Source organism: Magnolia sinica, chromosome 13 (genome assembly GCF_029962835.1).
Source record: "Magnolia sinica isolate HGM2019 chromosome 13, MsV1, whole genome shotgun sequence".
In the NCBI taxonomy this organism is placed as follows: Eukaryota; Viridiplantae; Streptophyta; class Magnoliopsida; order Magnoliales; family Magnoliaceae; genus Magnolia; species Magnolia sinica.
In genome coordinates this window covers 58,633,350-58,659,222 of record NC_080585.1, presented here as the reverse complement: position 1 = coordinate 58,659,222, position 25,873 = coordinate 58,633,350, and the positions used below count along the sequence as shown (strand labels likewise).

Here is a 25,873-nt window from a genome sequence, read left to right as displayed (position 1 = left end):
GAACTTTCTCAGCTCGTATTGAATACTGCATTTTTACCATGATTTCATTACAGGCAGTTATGATTTGATGCTAGGGTAAGGTGTAGCTCACATTGACCAGGCTGTGTCCTAGCTGGAGGTTGTGTTTGATCCTAGCTTACCTACCAGGAAATAACGGTGCTTTAGTGATATTAGCAGCACAAACTTCAGCTCTTCCACATAACCTTTTGATCTCAATTTTTCGGTTTAATACAAATTTAGTCATCTTAGACACCAAGTATTGTTGGTTTAAATAATCTTGATAAAACATGGCAATCCATGTCTTTTCTTAGAAGATTAATCATGCAGTTATAGCTGAAAGAGAAACACTCTCACCCCTCTCACTGCCCAACTAATTGGAGGGGGGGTGTTTGGATGGAGGAAAACACAAAAATCTGGACAGGAAATGTCACTTGGAATCCTCAGAAAATGGAAAACCATGTATTCCGATTTTTCATCTTCAGTTTGTCTTGGATTCCAGTTTCGTATGGATTCTACATACAGTCACCTCAAACAGTTACCTTGTGTTTTTTCCTATACCTTTTGAAAATCGATTTAATGTCTTTTTTTGAAATCCATTTCCAAGGCTACTTCCCCCCCTCCCCCTCAAATGGAGAAGTGGGTTTTTCACAGAAACCAATTTCATTTTTAGGGTTTTTGATGTTCCCAAACACCCTCTTAGAAATGGGAACTGCAGCAAATAATCTAATCTCTTGTCAATTATTAGGCTATGGCCTATATGTTACCTCCATGGGAAATGGTGGGTTGTTCAGATAATGCCCTCAGTAAAACGATATTTTTTAAAGATCTTTATAAACATCAGCTGTAGCCTCTATCTTCTCCCAGTTTGCCTTATGAGGCATCCTTTCTAATCAACCATTCATCTTAAATAAGCAGTGCTGATGCAGTATTCCTCAAGTCATTACAGACCCCAAACCTACATAGGGTCTTGGAAGAATTATACAGTCATGATGAATCAGGACATGGATGGTCTCCTGATGTGCCCTATCCGTACATGTGAGCCCATTTTTAGTAATCCAGATTGCTTATTTGAGGAGCCCAAACATGGATGGCGGTTGCCTCGAAAATCCCAGATTGCTGATTGACGTGCCCAGTCTGTACAAGTGGGCCCGTGCTTTAGCAATCCAGATTACTGATTTGATGAGCCTGAACATGGATGATAGTGCCTAGAAAATCTCCCAGATTGAAATATCCTAAACACTGGCCACCGAATAGATGGTCAAGAAAAATAAATACAGTGATAGTTCTCAGAGAAAAAGGCCAAAAGATTGGATTGGCTAGGATCTTTCCATTCTTGAAGATTATTGGGGCATCACCTATCCAATGTGGTTCCTGTTAGGTCGAGTGCCTGGATCTGCACACCATGGGCCCCACTGTTCCCAGCTATGTGTGTCATTACCCCATTCATGCCTGGCGCATCAAGACCGTACTATTCTGGTTGTGATACTTTTATATTTAGTTTAGAGGTAAGAAAGTTTTCTTGTTGCCAACAACGTTCATGATCTGGCCAACCTAGAAATCAGTCTTTGGAGATTCAAGATCGGCTAGGTCAGGTAAAAAAAGATGCATCAATTTTATAAAAGAACAAAAGGAAAAAAAAAAAAAAAAAACATAGTCGATCATTCATAGGGCCAATTTTCCAGAAATAGCATGTTGGTGCAGGTACAGATTTTATGCTTCAACTTGTAGCATTGGACAATATATGATATGGATGCATTACCTATTTTGGAGTGTAGATTGGTATAGAGATGAAAAAGAGAAGAAAGGAAGAGAGGAGAGAAGAAAAGATGAAGGAAGAAAGGAATGGGTTCGGGTTGCACGCAGTGTTCGAAGTATCGGTATCGCTACAAGTTTCTCTGGCCAAGGATACGGAAACAATATCGATATCGTCGATAATATCGCTAATAACCGGAAATGCAGGGAAATATGGGAAAAACAGTGGAATTTTCGGTGAAACTTCAGGAGATGTTAAAATGTACATATTTGTATATTTAGAAATAAAAAATTTGCAAAAAGAATGCATACATAACAAGTTTCCATTTAATGGGGCCTTGAAAGCATGTGTTGTTGTGATAAATCAGTCCAACCATCCCATCCCGCCTATTTAACCATACAACCTTCCATCCAAACATCCATCGATATTGCGAAATATCAACAACACATGATATTTCACCAAGAAATCATGAACAATTGGAAAGGAAACGAAAGATTGTGCTCTCAATATCGTGCATATTGCGATATCGATAATATCGATATATTATCAATATTATCAATGACAAATTGAACAATACATACAACCATGTGCCCATAAATTTTTTTTGAAATAAATGAAATTTTGATGATATCAATATGTTGGTGATATTATTGAAATATTATTGATGCACTTATGATACAAGCATTACCTAGAATTTACATAGGCGAAAATATTAGCGATACATTAGCAATATTGATGCATTGACAATACAAGCGACATCTAGAATTTACATAGTTGAAAATATTGGCGATTATATTAGCAATATTGATACGTTGGCGATACTTAGCGAGACATTGCTAATACCTAGAATTTTTTATACTACTAGCATTATCGGTATCGCTGAGCTGGAGATAAAGATAGTATCGGAGATATTTCAATAATATCAGAGATAATTCAAACACTGGTTGCACGTCCCCACCTCCTTTTCTCTTATATTAAAGTAATAAAAGGAAATACGACAAAAATAACCCGATATAATCAACTTTATGTCCGACATATTCCAAGACTAAAACACTAAGAAACTTGTGGACCGTAGGCCCATAACCAAAATCAAGAGAGCCATAGGCCCATGCCCAATCGTTAACACTCCCCCTCAGGCTGGAGCATAGATGGCTTGCATTTCCAGCTTGCAAACAAGTTTATTGAACTGATATTTTCCAAGAGCCTTGGTGAATAAATCTGTGATTTGATTATGAAATGAAATATAAAGTGTGTAGATCTGTCCCTAAAATATCTTGTCTTGAATGAAATGGCAATCAACTTCTATGTGATTCGTTCTCTCATGAAAAAATGGGTTATTGGCAATATGTATCGTAGCTTAATTGTAGCAATGTAAAGACATTGGAACTTGAACTTTGAAACCTAATTCTTTGAGAAGAGATTTCAACCACACAAGTTCACAAGTCGCATATGCCATTGGCACATATTCAACTTCAACACTTGAGCTGACAACCACATTCTATTTCCTACTCGTCCAATTAACCACATTATCGCTTATGAAGGTGCAATAACCCGTAGACGACCTTCTATTATATCTCGATCCTGGATAATTTGCATCTGAATAACCGTCTACCAGAAAATGACTATGAGCTCTTTGTTGGATACCCTTCCCAAGGGAACATTTCAAATACCTAAGGATCCTTATAACTGTTGGTAGGTGTGGTGTCCTTGGACTTTGTATGAATTAACTCACCATATTAACTGGAAGGGCAATACCTGACGTAGTGATGGTCAAATAGATGAGTCTGCCAACAAGTCTTTTGTACATACTAGGGGCTTCTAACAATTCTCCTTCTTCAACTTCTAGTTTGAGATGAGGGTCCATTGGAGTATCAAGTAGTTTGGCTCCCAACATCCCTGTCTCTTCTAACAAGTATCACAAGTATATTTTCTCTAACATAGATTTATTCCAATTTTTTATCTTGCTATTTCTATGCCCATGAAATGTCGACGAAGACTAAGATCGTTGATTTGAAACTGAGTTTGAATACATCCCTTCAACCTTTTAATACCCTCGAAGTCATCGCCAGTCACTATAATATCATTGACATACATAGCCAAAAGAATGTAGCCAGAGGTTGAGTGCTTTGAGAAGACTAAGTGATCTACTTCACTCTTTAATCCAAACAATACAACTACACTACTAAACTTCTCAAACCAAGTTCGTGGTGATTGCTTCAACCCATATATTGACTTGTTTAACATGCATACTTTAAACAACCTCCCTTGAGCAACATACCTAGGAGGTCGCTCCATATAAACTTCTTCATGTAGGTCTCCATGCAGGAACACGTTCTTCACATCCAACAAAAAAGAGACCAATCATGAATACATGGCTTCAACCTTTTAATACCCTCGAAGTCATCACCAGTCACTATAATATCATTGACATACATAGCCAGAAGAATGTAGCCAGAGGTTAAGTGCTTTGAGAAGACTAAGTGATCTACTTCACTCTTTAATCCAAACAATACAACTTCACTACTAAACTTCTCAAACCAAGTCCATGGTGATTGCTTCAACCCATATATTGACTTGTTTAACATGCATACTTTAATCAACCTCCCTTGAGCAACATACCTAGGAGGTCGCTCCATATAAACTTCTTCATGTAGGTCTCCATGCAAGAACACGTTCTTCACATCCAATTGAAAAGAGGCCAATCATGATTCGCAAAGAGTGATATAACAATCCAAATTGAATTAAGCTTAGCCACTGGGGAAAATGCATCCACATAATCTACCCTATAAATCTTAGTATATCCCTTGCAACCAACCTGGTTTATAATGATCAATTGACCCATCTAGCTAACTGGAGTCTTACCTAAAGAAAGATCGGTAAGCTTCCAAGTATCATTAGAGTACATGGCTTTCATCTCTTCATCCATAGCTTGTTTCCAATTTTCATTGGACAATGCCTCCTGGACTAACTTAGGAATGGGTACACCAGACAAGGTAAGTGCAAACTTATGATAATATGTGGATAGATAGGTAATAGTGACAAAGTTGGAAATAAGATGAATAATGCAAGAACATTGACTTTTCCGAACCGCAATAAAAAGATCATTTGCAACCTTAGGAGACTTAGAAGAACTAAGAACCTCAGTAGGTGCAGAAACCGACTGTGTGGATTGAAGAATAATAGTATTTTTCTCTTTTTTCTGTAATAAGTCTGTGTGAAATTCTTCTTAGGTGATAAAGGTATCTCAACATCAAATTCTGAAGGAAATACCTTTGGCAAGGGAGCTTCCATAGATTTGGCTTCGACAATACGATCATCTTTAGTGTAGAACGGAACATCGTCAAAGAAGGTTACATGAACATTCACAAAAGACTTCTTAAGAGTTGAGGAATAACACCGATAACCCTTTCGAGTAAAGAGAATATCTCAAAAAAAAAAAAATTTACACTTAGCTGAAAGAGGCAAGAGTTCATCTCAAGTTGATACAAATATATGAGCAAAGCAAATACAACCAAACACTTTGGGAGGAATAAAAAAAAGCTAGTTGATTAGGAAATAACATAGAGAACGGTGTTTTGCCATCTAAAATTGATGAAGGCATCCTATTGATCAAATAATGTGTAGTAAGAATCACATCACCGCAGAAGATTTGTGGAATATTCATTCCTAGTAACAAGGCTCGAGTCACTTCCACCAGATGTCTATTCTTACGTTCAACCACTCTATTTTGTTGGGGTGTATAAGCACACGAGGTTTAGAGAATAATGTCGTGACTTTGTAAATAGGTTTGAAATTTAGAAACAAATTCTAGGGTATTATTTGACCTAAATATGCACAATTTCGCACCAAATAAATTCTTTATTTTATTATAAAAATTTTGAAATACATAAAAGACTTTTAACCTATGCTTTTTAGTTATAACCACATCATCCTAGAGTAATCATCAACAAAGAGAACAACGTATCTAAAACCTAACAAACATGGGACTCGAGCCAGTCCCCACACTTCACTATGAACTAATTTAAATGGAACATCACTTCTTGAATCAATTCTAGATGGAAAATGAACTCTATGATGTTTATTCAGCTTGCATGTTTTACAGTCCAACTTTGACATCTTAGGAAGAGATGGGATGAGAGTTTGTAGATTCTGGAGAGGGGGATGTCCCAAACGATGATGTCACTGAATTGCCAAATCTAAAGCACTATCGCATCTACTGGTTCTCTCTCCAAGTAATACAGACCATTCCTCTCACGACCTCCACTAATCATCCTACCCATTTTGGGGTCCCGATACACACGGTAAGGAGGAAAGAAGGGCACGGAACAATTCAAGGACCTTGTTAGTTTACTTGCAGATAAAAGGCTAAATGGAAACTTGGGTGCATATAGAATTGATGATACAGAGACTGATGCATTAGGCTAAGTGTACTAACTCCAACAACATTAGACAATGTACCATCAATTAAAGTAACCTACATATTTGATGAAACACAATCAAAAGAATAAAAGAGATTAAGATTACTAGAAATATGGTCGAATGCCCCAGAGTCGATGATCCAAGTGGAGGTAGAAGATGACAAAAGACATGCTTTACCTGATTGAGCCAAATTAGTTGTAGAGGTAGATGTAGCATTGTTGTTGGATGTAGAGCCATTAGAAGATAGACAATGTGCATATTCCTCTTGTGATAATGAAACAGTGCTCTGTTCACAACCAGGATTAGACGAAGCAAGAGTAGTGGGTCTACCTTCAAAAGAAGCATCCTCTACCATAAGGGCTTGATTAGTCCTTGGGGGTTTTTCATGAAGATCCCAACAAAAGTCCACAGTATGATTTGTTAGGCCACAGTGAGTACATGTACGGTCTCCTTGACCACCACAATCACCTCTTAACTCCCCTGGGAATTTACCATCCCTTTCACCATGGAGAGCACCACACCCAATACGTCCACCATGACCTCCACATAAATTAAAATAATTGGTAGAAGAAGCCAATGCAATTTTATCAGATGCATTAACAGTAACATTATCAAATTCGCTTGCCAAGGAAACTCTCTAAAGCCTTGCATAAACCTATGCCACTGAAGAAATAAAAGCTTCTTCCAAAATCTGATCCTTTGTCAATTAGTACTCTTTTGGAAGTTCATATGAAAAATTTACTACTTTAATATCTTCTCACTGCTTCTTCATGAGGGTGACGTCTGACATAATAGGATGACATATGGCAAGCTCTTCCCACATTCCGGTTAATTTTGTGAAGTATTCACGAAGGGGTTTATCTCCCTTTTGAAGAGAGAAGATCTTATATAATTGATATACACGAGAAATATTTTGCTATGAGTACATCATCCTCACAGTATCTCAGACATCTTTTGTCGTGTTTAATAGCACCAAATTAGAGCTTACTACAAACTCCATGCTATTCCATAACCATGATTGATTATGGGCATCCTCACACATCCATTGTCTGTATTTAGGATCATATTCCTTTGGTTTACGATCCTTGAGATATTGATCCATTTCTTGGGCTAAGAGAAAAACATTGACAGACTTGGCCCATAGAAGATAATTATTCTCGTTCAATTTAACAGAGGTTATTGACGCATTGAAGGAGGGACCTGTCATTTTCCCAAGAGATGAGGAACCACCAACTACACGTTTGGGCTTCATAGACCTTCCACAATAAATTTCCTTGAACACCAATGAAGAACACTAATTTTAAACTCTAGATCCACGCACAACTTTATGTCCAAAATCACATAACATAGACATTTCTTACCCAGAATAACTCAAATTCATGTCAAAATCATTCCCACATCACATAGGACTTTTCAGGTCGGAATATTCAACAAAAAACTACATCTACATAATGAAACTGACATAAAAGAACAACTTTAAACATCATGATGCAGGACACATGATTTAATGCTAGCATGCAACGTGGAGATTATGAAAGAGTCCATAAAGTAATTCAATTAACAAAAGATGTTAACCCATCAAGTAATTAAGAATAAACAATAGGAAATAAAATATGATTTAACCTAAATCATATGCTTGCATGCTAATAAATCACATAAATCAATTAAAAGTAGGCTCGATGAAAGGATGGAGCTTTCAATTTAGCATAGACACCTTCCACACTCAAGGGACAAATTTGTAGGTATTGTGATTAGGGTTAGGAAGGGGAAAATCTGAAATTTGGAAAATTAAGGTTCATGGAATTAGGGATATTAGAATTAGGGTTTTTAGAAATTGAGGAAAATATTAAATTGGGGATCTAGGGTTTAGGGTAGGGTTATGAATGGAGAATTAAGGGGTTTTTATGGAGAAATCAAGGGGAAATCAAAGCATTGAGTGGTTGTCCATACGGTCATCTTTGGGGCTCGCACTTGTGGGTCTTTGGCTAGGGTTTTTGGGTCCTTAATAGTTGATTTCGGTTGGGGTTGAAGTTGGATGATGAAAAGTTGAAGAAAAAGATGATTTTGATGGTCTTGGATAGGAAAGGAAGAAGAGAGATGAAGTTTTGGGGAAAATACCTCTTTTGGATAGAAAGGAACATGGTAGGAAGATGATAGATGGAAGTTTACACCTCCGTTGAATGAGGAATGGAATCACACAATACCCAAGCTCCAAATCACATGGAGTATTCTTCAAATCACATGAAGAAGAGAAAACACAGAGTTATATATATATATATATATATATATATATATATATATATATATATATTCAAAATAATGGCATTAGGGCTTCACACACCAATTTTTCTCTTTTATAGTATCAGAAAAGATCTTTTACAAAAAGACGCTCTCAGATAAGATTCTCAACATAAAGACGTTTAATAAATTATAAGTTGTTCATAACTCCCTAATCTCAACAAAAATATAAGGTATACCAAAAATAACAAAACATGTAAACAATCTAAACAACTAAACTATTTTGTGGCCCATGGGGTTCTATGATCAAGATGTCCTATGATGATGATCCAATGGTTTGATCATCGTGTCCACCCAATCCAACGGTCCGATGTGTCCATCAAGCTCTTATATGCAGCCCATGTGCATCTTCCCAGTGTGGGGTTTTCAAAGATGCATGAATATGCACGTGGGGTCTTCAACGTGGCTAGGAATGTAAATTGGGTCAAGTGGGCCCCATGTAATGGTCGTCTAGCCATGAGGAGGCTGGCTTAGCTCTCCTCCTTTGGTATGGTGCTCGGATGTCCTCATCACATCACCTTATGAAAAATCAACAACCCTTCATTATCTATCGAGGTGTCTGACCAAAACCAAGAAACTTGTGGGCCGTAAGGCCATAACCAAAACCAAGAGGGCCATAGGCCCATACCCAACCATTAACATTGAGTATTTTATTATTCATAGCTTCAAGGCTGGTCAAGTGAAGTTGATTTGCCAAGTTTTGTTTCAGTTAGCAAGTTCTTGAACATTGGCCATCAATAGTAGCACTCAATTTTCGATGAATGTGATTTGATGTAAATATAATTCTGACTTTTAATAATTCTGGAATGCAAAACAAAGCTTTTATAGCTTCCAATTCAAAACATCGTCGCATATTTCTTTAGATAAGGAACTTGAGATACTACAAAAAAATTACAATATAATTTCATTATTGTCTTCAATAATGAACTCTTAAACAAATTCACCCGGATCCATAACTCAAGTGGTAGACTGAGTGAAAGATACCTTGTTTCAACACTGAGGTCTTGGTATCGATCCCTAGTGGGGGTGGCTAACAGTGAAGCGTGAACTGACAGTGGGGTGTACTAACAAGCTAACAAAAAAAAAAAAAAGAACTCTTAAACAAATTGCATTTCTTGGAGCATTTTATTTTTGCCTCTTAATACAATCTTGGAAACTCCCAAGATGTTTTGTTTGTTTTCTACAACACTCGCCATATTAAAAAACTCACATTCAGCTAGGGATCAACATTGGATTTTCACATTCATTACTTCAAATATTTGAAAAACTCCACTAAAAGTAGTCAGCTTGATATTTTGCAAAACCACAGCTTGGTAGGATTCTTAAGTTAGTTGGATTTGCGATAGTAGGAATGGCACCTTCATGCAACTAATGTTTGAAATATTGGTATCATGTTATGTATTATCACATGGGATATATTGTTTGTATCGGGTAATTTATCGCACTTTTTGGGAAACATGGGAAAACATTGGGAAAATGGTTGAATTTTTCAATGAAACTTCAGGGACTGTTAAAAAGACCTTAATACACACTTCTAAATCATAACATCTCAAAAAAGAAGTGCACATGATAGGTTTCCTTTGTATAGGGTTCTAAGCTATGCGCTGTCTGATTGAACTAATGCAATTATATTCAAATTGAATGCATAACTTTTAGAGTGTATGTGATGATCATTTCATCAAACACTCCTAAATACTTCGAAATAGTCTCAATTGATAGAAGGTTGAAGGGATATTGCGAAAAAAAAAAAATTAATATTTTGATACATTTTAATTTAATTATTAAAAAAAATTGACATGGACTTGACAAATCAGTAGATCAACCCTTATACATGCTTGATTTCATGTTTGGAGTGCAACATTGCAAGCAATTGGGGAGAAATTGGGGAAATTTTCCCAAATCGGACCACCTACGCTCAAATTTTGAAATTAGAGTGTACGTGATGACCATTTCATCAAATACTTCTAAATATTTGGAAATTGGTCTCAATTGACAAGTGGTTGAAAAGGAAAATTTTGAAAAAAACATGGAGAACATGAAAAACCAATGGATAGTTGGATATCGAAATCGAAGCTCCAACTCCATGATTTTTCATGAAAAACATGAAGAACCAATGGATTTGTAACCATTTGACACTGATTTAACATAATTTCAACAAAAAAAAAAGGATCGGAAATTAAAAATGCTCACCAGATCGAACATGTGGGATATGACGGCGCTACCTGTGTGTTTCGCATCACACAAGTGGGATACATGATATATTGTGGGATATATCGGCCGGTATTGTCGATATTTAAAACACTGGATGCAACACAGGCAGATTCTGAACTCCAAATGATTTAAAGGAATTGACTAAAAACGACCAGGAATGTGGAAACTTTTGCAGAATTTCATCCCAAGAAACTCACATGCAGTAGCAAACGATTAAATCAAATAAAGGAACTATTAAAGGAAGCTTCAACAGGCTTTTAATGGAAGAGAAGAAGAGTCACACTTCTCAAAATCATTTTTGAATGAACTTTGAAAAGAGGTTTTTTGAATAAGAAGCAATTATTCATACGGATAGGCCTAATCATACAAGCTCATTATACTTTTTCCTCTTCTGCCTACAACATTAATTGTCTTAACTTGCTAAACAAGTTTCTTTAAAGAAATAAAAAAGGAAACTCATAATTTGAAACAAAATAAGGAACCATTATCCTAACTTTCTTACTGTATGACCATAGTAGGATGAAAGACTAAATAACCATCTAATTGGTCTTGTAGGCTGCCTGACCAATCGGTCCACTATAACCAACTGATTAGTCCTCTGGGCCTGATGCAGGACAATTAACCGCTTGCTCTAAAAGCTCGAACTGATAGAGCATGGCGAATTAACCCATTTATCTCATAGCCCAGGCCCCACATCGCATGGGTTAGGACCTCAGCCGAAACCCCCTCATGGGCCCCACTTCACATGAGCCACCCACTTCACACGGGCTGCCCCTGCATTAATCACCCTCGGTAAGGAGTCTCGAACACGAGACCTCCCGCTCTGATACCACTTTGATGCAAGACAATTAACCGCTTGCTCTAAAAGCTCGAACTGATAGAGCATGGCAAATTAACCCATTTATCTCATAGCCCAGGCCCCACATCGCATGGGTTAGGACCTCAACTGAAACCCCCTCATGGGCCCCACTTCACATTGGCCACCCACTTCCCACGGGTCGCCCCTGCATTAATCACCCTCGATAAGGAGTCTCGAACACGAGACCTCCTGCTCTGATACCACTTTGATGCAAGACAATTAACCGCTTACTCTAAAAGCTCGAACTGATAGAGCATGGCGAATTAACCCCTTTATCTCATAGCCCAGGCCCCACATCGCATGGGTTAGGACTTCGGCCGAACCCCCCTCATGGGCCCCACTTCACATGGGTTCCGCTTCACACAAGCCACCTACTTCACACGGATGGGGCCCGCCTCACACGAGCCACCCGCCTCACATGGGCCACCCACCCCGTGTATGCCCCTACATCCCACAGGCCACCCCATTCGAGCCCATTGTGAAAACACCCTTGCATTAGGGCCCCACAGACCAATTGGTTCCCTGTCTTGGTACTCAATTGGTCATGTGGACTAAATAGTTCAATCAGATGTCCCCTTTGGCCCTATTTTTGGCCCTATTTTTTGTTGGGCCAGATATGGGACCCTCGTGATTTTTCATTCAGTGGTCTCGATGCAGCACACCTGAGTGAGATCCAGGTCATTCGTCAAGTTGGGCCCACTGTGTATGTTCTATGGCCCGAAAATCGGGCTGGTGCAGTCATAAGGTGGCCACACATGCAAATAGGGACAAAAGACTGATGGTCCACATCTGATGAACGCTTGTGGCCCCTGATGAGAGGACTGGCCTTGTTTTAGGGTAACAACACATACACAGTGGGCCCATCTGATGAAGGCCTAGAATTCTCATCCACATTGGCACGTCTGGCTAGCATAAGTAGGATTCAGATTCGTACTTGTGCAAGTAGCCGTAGCAGGGCTATTTGAACATTGATTTCTATGATTGCTTATCTAGCTGTGGTTCTGTTCTCGTGTAGATAACTGATATTGATGCCTGTGCAGGTCCGTAGGGGAGTAGACAGAGCGGAAATTTATAGCATTGCTCTGTCGCCGACTGTTCAGTGGCTGGCAGTGTCTAGCGACAAAGGTACTCTTCATATATTTAGTCTCCGAGTTCGAGTGGTGGGGGAGGACTCATCAAACCATCCTACCAATGATCAAGGACCAGCAATGGTCTATCAGAACTCGTCGAATTTTCTTGATGCCCTCATATCTGCAAACACGGGTGCCAATCAAAGCTCTTCATTATCATTTATGAAAGGTGAGAGGACATTGTTGTCATTTTTTATTACTTGTACAGAATTGAAAAACTTAACCAGATCTTGATTTGATCAAGAGACACAATACTGTGGTTAAGGGGCACCATAGGTTTCATACAACTGGAGGAACTAGATTGAGTTTCCAAAATGCTGGATTGACTGCTTGGGAATCTCAATCAAGTGCTCAACGAACTTGAAAAATTAGGCTAAAGCGTAAGTTTTTAAAACTGAAAAAAAAATTCAAGCTGAGTACTCAACTGCTTGAATTCTCAACCCAGTCTTGACTCTCATCTTGAACTCGGGCTTCCATCAAGTCTCACCTCAGTTTCAAGTTTTAAGCCTTAGTCTGGGTCTCTGAATCTGCAAAATTCTGTGGGCAGTGAATTCTTTGGTCTCATCATTTGAAAACCCAAAATTGTTTTTGGAATAATGTAATCCTATGTTTGAGATATGCAGTGGCATGTAGTCGCATTGCCTCTGATTCCATGCAACTGAGTCCGTAGTTGGTGATCTGGACTGTTGATCTGATGGTACCCATCTTGGATGTACAATGCCCCAAAGATCTGCCAGACTGGAGGATTCTCACCATCGACATCCAATGTTGTCTTTCTAACATTCAGTGTGGACCTTTGCAGACCATTTCTTAACCATCAATTTTCACACAACTGATGGAAGGGTTACCATTATGGAGATTTTTGGGGCATGGTCTGTCCATAGTGGGTCTTGTCAGATCAATGCCCTGATCGCCAAGCCATGGGCCCAACTTGTATGGATTCGAATATTCATGAGGAGAGTATACGTATCATTGGGCTGAGGTTCAGATATTTATTCTTTAAAAGCTGAGGAAGTGTGACATAACTTCTTCACAGGATTTCATCTTACCCATGTTTTTAAACATTGCTAGGGGTGTTGCCAAAATATTTTAGTTCTGAATGGTCATTTGCTCAGTTCCGCTTACCTGAAGACAGTCGATTTATCACTGCATTTGGATCACAGAACACTGTCATAATCGTCGGCATGGATGGAAGGTACATGTTCTTTTGCTCTTAATTTTTTTCCCTTTCTTTTTCCCTATTCCTTTCCATGATAGATCATTTAGATTAGCACATGCATTTTGCTCTCTATGTTAGTTATGTAGTCTTTTGACTCATCTAAGGCCTGGCTTTCGATTTTTGAATCCAAGTTCTCACATGTGGTGCTGATCATTGTGTGGGTCACTGTTATCAAACAGTAGCAACGGATCCACTGTAAATGTGGCATATATGGATGTCAATCCAGACCAATGTTTTAAATATCAGCCGATATATCCCACGATATTGTATCCCACCTGTGCGATATGAGTAGTGTTGATATATCCCACATGTTCGATCCGGTGAGCATTTTCAATTTCCAATCCATTTTTTTTTGTTGAAATTATGTTAAGTCAGTGTCAAATGGTTCGATCCGGTGAGCATTTTCAATTTCCGATCCCTTTTTTATTGAAATTATGTTAAGTCAGTGTCAAATAGTTATAAATCCATTGATTCTTTATGTTTTGCATGAAAAATCGAGTTGGAGCTTCGATTTCGATATCCATTGGTTCTTTATGTTGTCCGTGTTTTTTTTCCGAAATTTTCCTTAAACCAGCTATCAATTGAGACTAATTTCAAAATACTTAGGAGTATTTGATGAAATGATCATCACATAACACTCGTATTTTGAAATTTGAGTGTAGGTGGTATAATTTGGGGAAGATTAGGAAAAATTCAAAATTTCCCCAATTTCTCCCAAATTGCTTGCAATGTTGCACTCTAAACATGAAATCAAGCATGTATGAGGGCTGGTCTACTAATTTGTTAAGTCCTTGTCAGTTTCGAAAAATAAAAATAAATTTTTAATTAAAATTTATTAAAATATTAATTTTTTTTTTTCGAAATTTCCCTTCAGCCAGTTGTCAATTTAGACTAATTTCGAAGTATTTAGGAGTATTTGATGAAATAATTACATACACTCTAAATGTTATGCATTCAATTTGAATATAGTTGCATTAGTTCAATTAGACAACGCATCGCATAGGACCTATACAAAGGAAACCTATTATGTGCACTTCTTTTTTGAGATGTTATGATTTAAAAGTGTGTATTAAGGTCTTTTTTAACAATCCCTGAAGTTCCATTGAAAAATTCTACCATTTTCCCAATGTTTCCCAAAAAGTGAGATAAATTAGACAATACAAACGATATATCCCGTGCGATAACTGATATGTATCTGTATCCCAAGGATGCGATACGTAATGCGATACTGATATTTCGAACACTGATCCAGACCACTCAAATCACAGGCCCAATTGTGGATTGACATCACACTGAACCATAAATCTAGACTGTTAAGGTGTAAGTGGCAGATACTATTTTCTGCCTTAGTTTTGTAGGTCTTTTAGGCCAGGCACCCTCTTTTCTGATCTTCCCAAAAGTTCTTGCTGCATCTTGTGAGGTTTGGTAAGTTCTGATATCATTACCATTTATTGATTGGTTCAACCCATCTACCATACATGACATACATGTATGTCAATGTAGGCCATTCAAATTGTGGGTCCTATGGAGGTTCATCAATCCAAACTGTAAACCTAGACCATTAAAAAATTTCAAATGCAAGCAGCAGATACTTCGTTATCTATATTAATTCTGCATTCTTCTCTAAGGCTGAGGGTCTCATTTTCTATTTTCCAGCTGTAGTTGTCACGTACATTTTAAAACCCACTCCAGACCATAAACCCAGAATGCTTAAAATTTTCAAATGATACTTTGTGGTTCAAATTAACTCTCTAATTCTTCTCTACAGCCGGAGGTTCTCATTTTTCAATCTTCCAGGCTGTACTTGCAACCATGCCTTGTGGACCTCCAAGAAAGAAAAAGAAAAGAAGAAAAAATTGTGACCACTGTTTTAAAACCTGGATCGGACTTTGACCTGTTTCTATCAGTAGTTTGGTCCAAACTGACACAACCGGCAGTCTGACCAGTCCATTTATAAGTATATAAAACTGGCAGTCTGATCGCTCTGACCCTTGACTTGTACAAGTGCATAAAATGATCAGAATGTATCAGCTATGCACCTATAGCATGGTTGGTAGTTTTTGGTTTATATGGGGTTGGTTGTGGTTCAAACCCCACACGACTCATTTTAAATTTTACCCTTAAACATTTGAACGAGGCTCGTCCAACCGAGTAAAATTCTGTCTAGACATCCCGGTTCAAACAGTTTCTTTCCAAAAAAAGATAAGCAGTCCAACCATTGCGTACAGTCTGGGTTTAAAACACTGGTTGCCACCAATTTCTTTATGAGGCTAACTATGATGTGAGTTTTTCACCATTGATTAGACTGGCAACCCATTCACCATAAGCATATACATGATCAAGACCATTCAAATCATAGGCAGCATTAAGGGCGTAGATCAGTGCGGACAATCACCCCAGACTGTTTTATAAATAAATATCCAATGCTTCTCCAAGGCCTGGCGTCCTTGTTTCTCAGCTTCCCATCTGAAGTTCTAGCCATTACTTAATGAGTCTATGGTGTGAGCTTGCCACTGCTTATTAGACACTGTCAACCCACCCACCACGAAGCATACATATACGTCCAGACTGTTTAAATTGTGGGCCCATTGCTAATGGAGCTAAGTTAATGAACAACATGTTGATTTTCTTCAAAATCAGAGTTCAACCACGTAATTAAGAGTGGGTTTGGCAAGAGTATCTTTCAACATTGAGGTCACAGGTTTCAGCCCAGTCTACATGTCAAAAAAGAGAACTGGGTATGATGTGGCTCATCAGATGAACAATCTGTAATGCCAAAATGCAGCCCCCTTGTTTACAGTTAATGGGTCACGGCAGTCAAATCTTCTTAGGAAGAATTCACCATTAATTCCTTTTCTATTTTCCTATTATTATTGCTTTTATGGCATCTAATAGTATTTTAAACTTCATATTATAATGAGAAATGAGATTACCCACCAAGTAGGATTATGCCCCAGGATGGTGAGCCACTTCTCAGGCAGCGTCTGACCATTTATTTGTCTGGTCCAAATCAGGCTGGTCTGTGCAGGTAGGGTCCACACGTCCCTCCTGAATGTGAACCGTTGGTCACTGTTACAGTCCATTCTTTCATAAAATTTTGGTCCACCGGATGAATGGCCAGCATACTGCACACGTGCCTGTTGGTAGGATTCTGATCCTACTTGCAGGAGACCAGAGCTCTCATTTCATATATCTAAACAGCATACTGCTTCTCTGTTTTTATTCTTCATTTCCCGTTTTATTTTCAGTTTCTATAGGTGCAGCTTCGATCCTATAAGTGGAGGGGAGATGACACAACAGGAATATGTCCGGTTTCTTAAAACCGATAACCGCCTGAGGCCTGGCCCAACCTAAAATTTGCAGAGTATCCAGATGCTTTTATCCATGTATATACGGAACTGAATAATGTCCCTGTATATTTGCACATATCTCTCTTTTTTTCTTCTTGTAACTCTGTATGACCGAATAACTGTGATCCATCTCCTTGGCTCTGTTGTTCATCTAATGTCTGTCACTGCATGGTTTGGATCCTTTGGCTGGTGTGCGTTCTGTGCTGTGATCCATCCATGGCAGTGTCAGTGTGGCGAGTATTGCTGAGATTTTGAAAATCTCGTGATAATTTTAGAGAATTAAAAGAATTTTATTAAGAGACCCAAAGGATCAAAGAATACAGGCGGCTAAGAGCACCTAAATCAGGAACCCACTCCCAGACGTGCATCAAGGCCCCATAGAGAACTACCAGAAGGGATCCACATCCAAGGTATTCCATAATGGTAATGGTGACTGTAATGACCACCACTGTTACCTTTAATGATACCAGGTGTAACAGCTGTTACCGGGGCTAAAACGGGCTGTTATGGTTTTTCCTTTTTTTTTTTTTTTTTTGACAAAAAATCCAAAAAACCTGTATTGGCCCATAATGGCCTTTATGTGGAGCATAATGGGCCGTTAGGGAGGCTGTAATGGCTTTTACTGATCATTTTTTATCCGTAATGACCACTAAGGCTTTTACGACCCCATAACGTGTACCTTTTATGTAATGGCCTTTACGGTACAATGCCCACAATGTGTATAAAATATCGATGGTTCCTCTCAGCCCAAAGAGTCCAAAGGCCAACAAGCGAGCAACGCCAACCTCCATCTCAACTTCTCTTTCCTCCTATGGTCATCTTCTAAGCCAAAGCAGGGAACATCCCATCCCTTACACGGAACCAGGTGTCACCCAAGGAATTTTAGAAAAGTCTAAGATGGCCTCCCACACTCTAGTAAAGGTGGGTAAAAAGGTTATCTATTGATTCTACGCTTGCACTGGAGACATTAAGCACTATAACCCGATGGTGAGCACTGTTTTCCTTCCAACAAGCCACGTGAAAGCTGCTACCATAGGACTAAATTGGACCTGCATGGCAGCACCTTACCTCGGTTGAGTACTGTAGAAGATATCATAGAAAATCTACTCAAATCATTCTTTCAGCCAAACCAGCGAAATTATTCACACCCGGAGACAACCAAATCCCTTGGCAACGATCGAGGAAGGAGCTGTAGCAATTCAACTGTCTCAGTTTCAGATGGATAACCCCTACAAGGAGGGTCTCAAACACCGCTATATATCTTTGCCGCCTTTTTCACCTTGCTCCATCCTTGAGGGATGTTCTGTTCGTGCACGGGTCTCTTTAAAATTTCTTCGGACAAAGAATGACTTGTTGCAACCATGGATGTTATTGGTTTTCAGAATTACTCTCTTGAAAGGTATGGGTATGTGCGAAAGAGAAGTAATTCAAAAATGGATTTGAAATGTATAGGAACCCTGAAAGAATAAATCCAAAAGTGGATTTGGGCTAGAGTTTCAGGTTATGTCCAACTAAAGATTTTACCCACCCAATAATAAAATCCTGCAAATAAAGAAAGAACGGCTGGCTGGCTCCCGTAGAAAGAACATAATGGAAATGTGCAACTACATAATAAGTATCATGCTAAGGAGGATTAGGGACGAGTGCATCATGCAACGTGATCTCTCTGAATTTGTTCCCATGTTTATGTTTATGAACTTTGCATCTTTTTGACAATTCCCAGTGGAATGCTCATCATCCATATAACATTGCAAAGCATTTGTATTGCATCTCTGGATGAATTTGGCGCCATTCATTCTAATTCTTCTCTGCACACAGCATGTATACCAACCTCGCAAGTGTTTAGTAGATCACAGACATGATGAAGACCACCATTATGTAAAAATTGGAAAGCTATGCTCATCAGTCCCGACTATCATTCTTTTCATACAAGGTGTTGAATGGACCAGTCCCACATACTTTAGAATAATAAGCAATCCATGATGATGAGACGTTTCCAATAGATGGATCGAATTGTTGGTTAGATCTATTTCGTACAAATGATGATGACTGACTGTATTAGAGGCCATTGATCATACCGTTAAGATCATCAGATCAGTGATATTTTAATGGTAGCCCATAAAATGTGTGTTAGACCTGATGGACAGTCTAGATCAATCAATGGGACTGTTTAAGTGTCTCAATGCAACTAGGAGTGCTCTTGGAGCACTGGAGCATGGTTTGTTAACGTCCCTGCCTTCATAGACATGTTAGTAATGTCCCCCAAAGCTTTTAATTGATATGTGGGATGCCTAATATCAATCTGAACCGTCCACACTTTCATGCAACAAGGGAGAAGTCATGGTGCAAAAATCACGACCAATAGCATGGAAAATGGGCTGTCAAGATTGAGGGGAGAAACAAAATAGATCCAATCATCATTTGAAACATTTATTTGATAGATCCCATTTTGTATTGCTTGTGATTTTGGTTCGTCTATGGCTCTTAAATAATGGACGGTTCTAACAAAATAGGCTCCGTTCTAAGGGTTAGGATCATCCAATTGGCATGATTCTTGTACCATGGCTTGCTCCCCAACAGTAGTATTGAGTGTACCATCCTCACATGATTGCATATCTCACGTGGTATTCAAAAGGTTACGGAGCCTTGCTAACATCACCACAAATGTGGGATCGTTTAGAAAAATCTCTCACAAACACACACACATATAAACTTAGTGCAACACATAATAATTGTAGACAACGAATCAGCCGAACAACTAGTTAACAGACTAGTTAATCTTTCCATCAGGACTCGGTAGAAAACTATTAAATGCTAATGCTCTCACCCCAAGAATCTACCAAGTGACTATGATCTTCCAAATAATTTATCAGAAGAAGAGTTGGAAGAATAGCTTAAAGAGTCTTCATCTATCAATTTTGTTTATAATCGTAATTCAACAATGATGTTATCTTGCTCAATAAATTATCATTTTTAAAAAACAAAAAATTACTATAGAAGACCAACCGTAAATTTATAGTTTGGAGAAACTCTTTAGTTTATCATTTCAGTTATTTAATAATGTGTCGTCCCCTCTGAATGCTGGATAATGCAACTGATTTGAATATCTTTATTCTCGCCAAAGCCTACGGAATAAAATAAAAGAAAATACTTAGCAGTAGGTCCAGCTCGGTGGACCCATCACGATGTGTTTTGTACACCCACACCATGCATTTGGTGGGTCCCCTCTGGGTTATGGGATGTCCCAAATATCAACTGTATTCTGAGTTATGGGATGATCCGACCTTCCATCCATACACAAAGATGTTCTGGTAAAATATTAGGTAGGAAAATGACTTTTACCTGGAAAAATGCATTCAAAATAGAAAACATACATGGTAAAACACTTAACATGGTAATAAAAATTCACATGCAAATGGATGAATTCCAGAATATTTAACATTGTAAAGCATTTGCAGATACAGGCCCTTGGCAAAAGTGCACTTTTATGGCCCTCATCCCTTTCCTTTCTTTCGATGATAAAAATGACGACCTTCATGCATCATACCAAGCTAATTGAAAATTAGGAATTACTAAATCATGGGAGCACCATCCACTGAAATTTCTAGGTATTTAAACAGATCAATGTCATACGAAATAGGTCCCTTGCACTACATATATTCAAGCCAAAATCAAGGAACGAGAAAGCTTGTGACAAAACTTCTTATGACTATGCCAGAATTCAAATATAGAAGCTATTATAACACGAAATAAATTGCTAATCTATAAGTGAACCGGTGGAAAAAGCAGACCCTTCTAAATTGTATTGGATGTCCATACATCATCATACCCCAAAATGAGTTTCCTCAACACCTAAAATCCACATAACCACATTTAAGTAGATCAAGCTCCATAGATTTCAAAATTGTGGCGTATGGCTTCCTTTGATCAGCAATGCACTTGACAAGCTCCCCACATATCAGACCTACTGATAGTCTCTGTTTGGCATTGGGGGCAAATCTCTGTCTGGAATATCCCTTCCCTGGTACGCATTGCCGCTAGGTGGCGTGTAGCTATTCTGGTAATCTCTGCTCGGCATCTCCCTGCCTTGCTGAAAATCTCTGTTAGGCATATGCCCTGGGCTGCTGTTAGGCAAGTTTGAATAGCCTCCGCTTGGGCCACCGCTGCTAGGCATGTTTGAATAGCCTCCGGTTGGCCCACTGCTGTTGGGCATGTTTGAATAGCCTCCATTTGGCCCACCACTGCTGGGCATGTTTGAATAGCCTCCGCTTGGGCCACCACTGCTAGGCATGTTTGAATAGCCTCCAGTTGGCCCACTGCTGTTGGGCATGTTTGAATAGCCTCCATTTGGCCCACCACTGCTGGGCATGTTTGAATAGCCTCCGCTTGGCCCACCGGTGTTGGGCATGTTTGAATATCCCCCACTTGGCCCACCACTGTTGGGCGTGTTTGAGTATCCTCCACTCAGCCCACCGGTGTTGGGCATGTTTGAATATCCCCCACTCGGCCCACCACTGTTGGGCGTGTTTGAGTATCCTCCACTCAGCCCACCATTACCTGGCATGTTTGAGGATCCCACTGGCATGTTTGAGGATCCCACACTCGGCCCAGCTCTACCTGGCATGTTCGAGTATCCCCCACTAGGCCCACCACTACCAGGCATGTTTGAGTATCCTCCTCCGCTTGGCCCACCACTGTTAGGCATGTTTGAGTATCCCCCACCGCTCTGTCCACCACTGTTGGGCATGTTTGAGTACCCTCCACTAGGGCCAGCATCTCTATTAGGCATGCCCCCTGCATCAGCATTGTATGTGGAAGGCATTGAAGTCTGCACATTTTGGAAATCCCGGTTAGGCATTGGAGGCACATCTCTGCTTTGGAAGTCACGGTTCTGCATATTTTCTCTTCTTCGTTCAAAGTTCCTAGATCGATCAAAATTGCGAGGCCTATCATTGCGCCTGGACCTCTCATTTGCACGTTGATTGTTTCGAACCCATTCTTCATGGTATTTAGGATCATATGGAACAGCTTTCCCATCTATGAAAGGTTCCCCTGCCAAACCACAACCATACAATAGAATAACACATCAACACATGCAGAGAGAGAGAGAGAGAGAGAGAGCTTGCTATAAAAACAGCTAGGTATGGTGGGCCACAGGAATGAAACCAAGGAATCAATATGGAGCCTGGTTGGACAATGAGATCAGAACACCCCTTCTGTTTTCCAACAGCTCAAACATTTCAAACTAATGTAACCAATCTTTTTCTTTCCCCATTAAGCAGTTATGGATAGATTTGAATGTATTTCAAACTAACTACAGTGTATATAGTTAGATAATTCATACATAATGTGTTGAAAGAATAAAAATAAAATATGTTTCCCTTCCACTCAATTTGAATGTATACATTATGTAGAAGCAAGATGATGCACCCAAGGTTTTAAATCAGTGTGCTGGGTGTCATATTGTTCACCACCATTACAGCCCCTTATCTCCCATGTATTGGGCTGTTTCAAGTGATCATTCATGGGTGATACAGATAAATATGCAGTTTCGTATGATACTTCAAAACCTTGGATGCGCCGTGATAAGCATCCAAACTGACCTCAGTCAAAGGAGATTAACTTCTAAAATCAACAGTTTCTATTATTACCTCCATAATCTTTATTCTTGACATCCAAGTAAGAATCAGGAAGAACCCACCTAACTCTTGGCAAAGCTGCATTTAAAATCGATATAAATACAAATTGCATTCTCAAATCTAAACAGAAAAACAATGATAAGGGAATCAAGTATGGGCATACGCTTTATCTTGTAAGAAAGTTCCTCCGACACAATGCATCCAAAAGCATAGTAGTGCCTAGTTGATACCGAGTAAATTGACTTCTTTGCTTCTTCTTCGCTGTAAAACAAAAAGGGAAAAATGGAAGAAGGTTAATGAACAGAAAAAGGAAAAACCACAAGAACAATGAAATAGCAGACTATATAGCAATGATTTTATGAATAACAGAAACATTCAAAACTTGGCCGGCGTCATGGTGCATTTCTCTCTTGTTTGCTTTTTTATATCTCATAAATAGAAGAGAAAGGGAACATATGCAGTTGAGGAGATTTGATGGCTCAATACAAAACAAATGTAAAGGTCTCCTTGCTCCCTTTTCTGCTAGCTGGTCAGCAGCAGATTCACCTCACAACAGCATGATTGAAATTAATATCTAATGGTGGTTGCACCAAATATCATGAAATTTCATGATCAATCAATTACTATGGTGCAAAATATCATAAAATTTGATTACATTTGGTGCAACCAAACACTCCTTGAATCCTACGCTATCACTATGAACAACTCAATGTCCATGTTAAAATGACCCCCAAATTCGCCTCAACAAACTTCGAAGGCAATAATATGGCTAAGATGTAAACACATGTGTTCTAAAAATGGTCAGAAACGTCACAAGAAGAAGCCATCACAGATTGCACAACAGGATTTCTTCCAGATCTTTTCTCAGATTTGGAATATTCTTTTCCTTGGAAAATGCCCAATCAATTCATGTCAGACAAAAAGTCCCAATTGCTCCCAATTGCAAAAGTGAAGAAGAAAAATAAAGATAAGAGCATCCAAAGACAAAATCCAAACCAATTCCTGCTTACCAGTAAAAAACCTGAGGCCATGTTTGGAAACTATGGATTCCATGCCAAAGAGTGGAAAAGGAAAAGGGTTTTTGTTTGATGTAATGATGATTTGTGTTGTTTGTATAGCAAAGAAAAAGGATAGCTTCCACTAAGAAATCATTACACTTCTTAATAATTTGCATTCTTGGCATAAGAAGCTAGGTGAGTATTGTGAAAGGAACATGAGATTTCTGCTCACTACCTAAGCAAGAACTCAAAATTGGAATTTATGTTTCAATAGTTCTTATGGAAATCAACAGAGCATAATTATTGTTTTCCCCCCTTCTTTTGCTTCAGCTTCTAACACAAACATACAACTTCTTTTTTTCGATTGCACATGACAACACTGCCTGCCATTAAGAACCACCCAGATTGTGTGTGGGGCCCACTGGGGTGGGTGCAAGAAATCCAATATGTCTGCCATGTGTGTACTTTGATGCTTTCCTAGGGCTGCAAAAAAGCCCTTTTTATGTGTTTTGCATATTTAGAAGGATTTACGACCCCAAGCTCTAGCTGGCGTGGATATCTACTTTATACATTGTAAACACTATACAAATTAGCCAAACATACCGTTTACATGTAAACAAATTACCACTTAAAAGTCAAACAGAATAGCATGTCAGCACCCAGCATTTTACACCTAAAAGTCTTTCAGGTGTAAAGTGTTCACAACTTAAAACTTTATGGGCATCCTAACTTTTTACCAGGAAAAAAAAAAAAGAAGAAGAAGAAAAAGTTAGTGTTTAACTTGTGAAGTGTGTTTATTGACTTGTAAACACTTTACAGGCAATTTTTGCCATCCGAATGCCTATATGTTTAGTGTTTACCTGTAAACCCTTTACAACTGAGGATTTTACAGGCATCTAAACAGACTATGAGATTGAATATTTAAAGAATTTGATTATACAAAGGCTATGACCGCTGTCCATGTTCAACCTAAGGAGTCAAATGATCCAACTTAGAAGATTTTATTAACAGCTATCCACCAGACAACGTGTGAGACGCATCATAAAATCGGTTCGGATCAATGGAAGAAAACCCACATTTGAAAGCTAAAGCCCTGATACGTATTGTATTGCAATATGTCATGATGAATTCTAGCAAAACCCAACTAACAATACAGAATTAATATAAACTAAATTGAGATGAACTCATTTTGAAGTGGCAACAAACATGCCCTAATTCTTGAAGGGGAAAAAAACGAAAATCCAAAACCCTAAAATCATCAATCAAAGCTAATAATGACCCAAAAAGGGAAATAAAAGAAAAGGACGAGGAGAACGGAAACCCTAACCTTCCGACGACCTGGGCGAGCGTCTTAATGTAGCTATCGATGATCTCATCCCTTGTGGGATTCCCCTCGGGCGGTTCCATCACGATGAGCCAGTGCTCGAAATCGCAGCCCTCCAGTAGGATGGTCTCCTTCGGTGGACGGTTGCTCCAGTTCGGAGACGGGTCGTTCAACGAAGATGTCGTCGGGCGCGTCGAGAAGCATCGGATTCCGGCGGCAGGAGCTGGAGAGCGGCGGATGTTCGGTAGGGATGCGAGGAGGCGGAGGCGAAGGAGAGGGGAAGGGCGAGAGAGGGAGAGAGAGGAGGAAGAGAAGAAGCGAGAGAGGGAGAAGGTGGGCTTTGAGATTAAGTTTCGACCCAAAAAAGCCATTGCCATTTCTATTTCGCACTGCCAAAACCCTAGAGCGAGAGCGCTGTAAAACCCTGCAAGAGTGTGTGAGTGTGAAGAGAGTGGGGTCTTGGGAAGCGGATTACCTGTGCCCAGGCCACACAAATCTCTCTCTGCACCTCTTCTTGGAAGTTGTATTGGGGCCCATATAGATTACCGTGTGATAAATCCACTCCGTCCATCAGTTTTGCAAGATCACATTAGTATAGGATGTTACTAAAAAAAAAAAAGAAAAATCAGATGTATCCAAAACTCAGATGCTCCACACCAAACGAGATAGTGGG

General features: G+C 39.1%; 2 protein-coding genes across 6 annotated transcripts in view; one reads left to right on the top strand and one right to left on the bottom strand.

Annotated features, from left to right (window-relative positions):
• Positions 1-17,420, top strand: part of LOC131223782 (autophagy-related protein 18c-like) — a 48,757-nt gene extending 31,337 nt beyond the window's left edge. For 4 of the 5 annotated variants that reach the window (XM_058219285.1, XM_058219287.1, XM_058219286.1 and 1 more), the window contains exons 3-5: positions 12,581-12,839; positions 13,742-13,865; positions 17,138-17,420. In XM_058219285.1, coding sequence (XP_058075268.1) covers positions 12,581-12,839; positions 13,742-13,865; positions 17,138-17,243 — 489 coding nt within the window. In that variant the 3' untranslated portion in view covers positions 17,244-17,420. The remainder of the gene's footprint in view (positions 1-12,580; positions 12,840-13,741; positions 13,866-17,137) is intronic. The other variant, XR_009160685.1, reaches the window with a different exon arrangement.
• A 3,401-nt stretch (positions 17,421-20,821) lies between these two features.
• On the bottom strand, positions 20,822-25,651 carry LOC131223781 (multiple organellar RNA editing factor 8, chloroplastic/mitochondrial-like). Its single transcript, XM_058219284.1, has 4 exons — positions 25,204-25,651; positions 23,042-23,139; positions 22,891-22,956; positions 20,822-22,291 (listed from the first exon to the last, which is right to left on the bottom strand). Exons 1-4 carry the CDS (start codon positions 25,575-25,577, stop codon positions 21,204-21,206), a joined length of 1,626 nt encoding a protein of 541 aa, XP_058075267.1. The 5' UTR covers positions 25,578-25,651; the 3' UTR covers positions 20,822-21,203.
• Between the last annotated feature and the right edge of the window lie 222 nt (positions 25,652-25,873).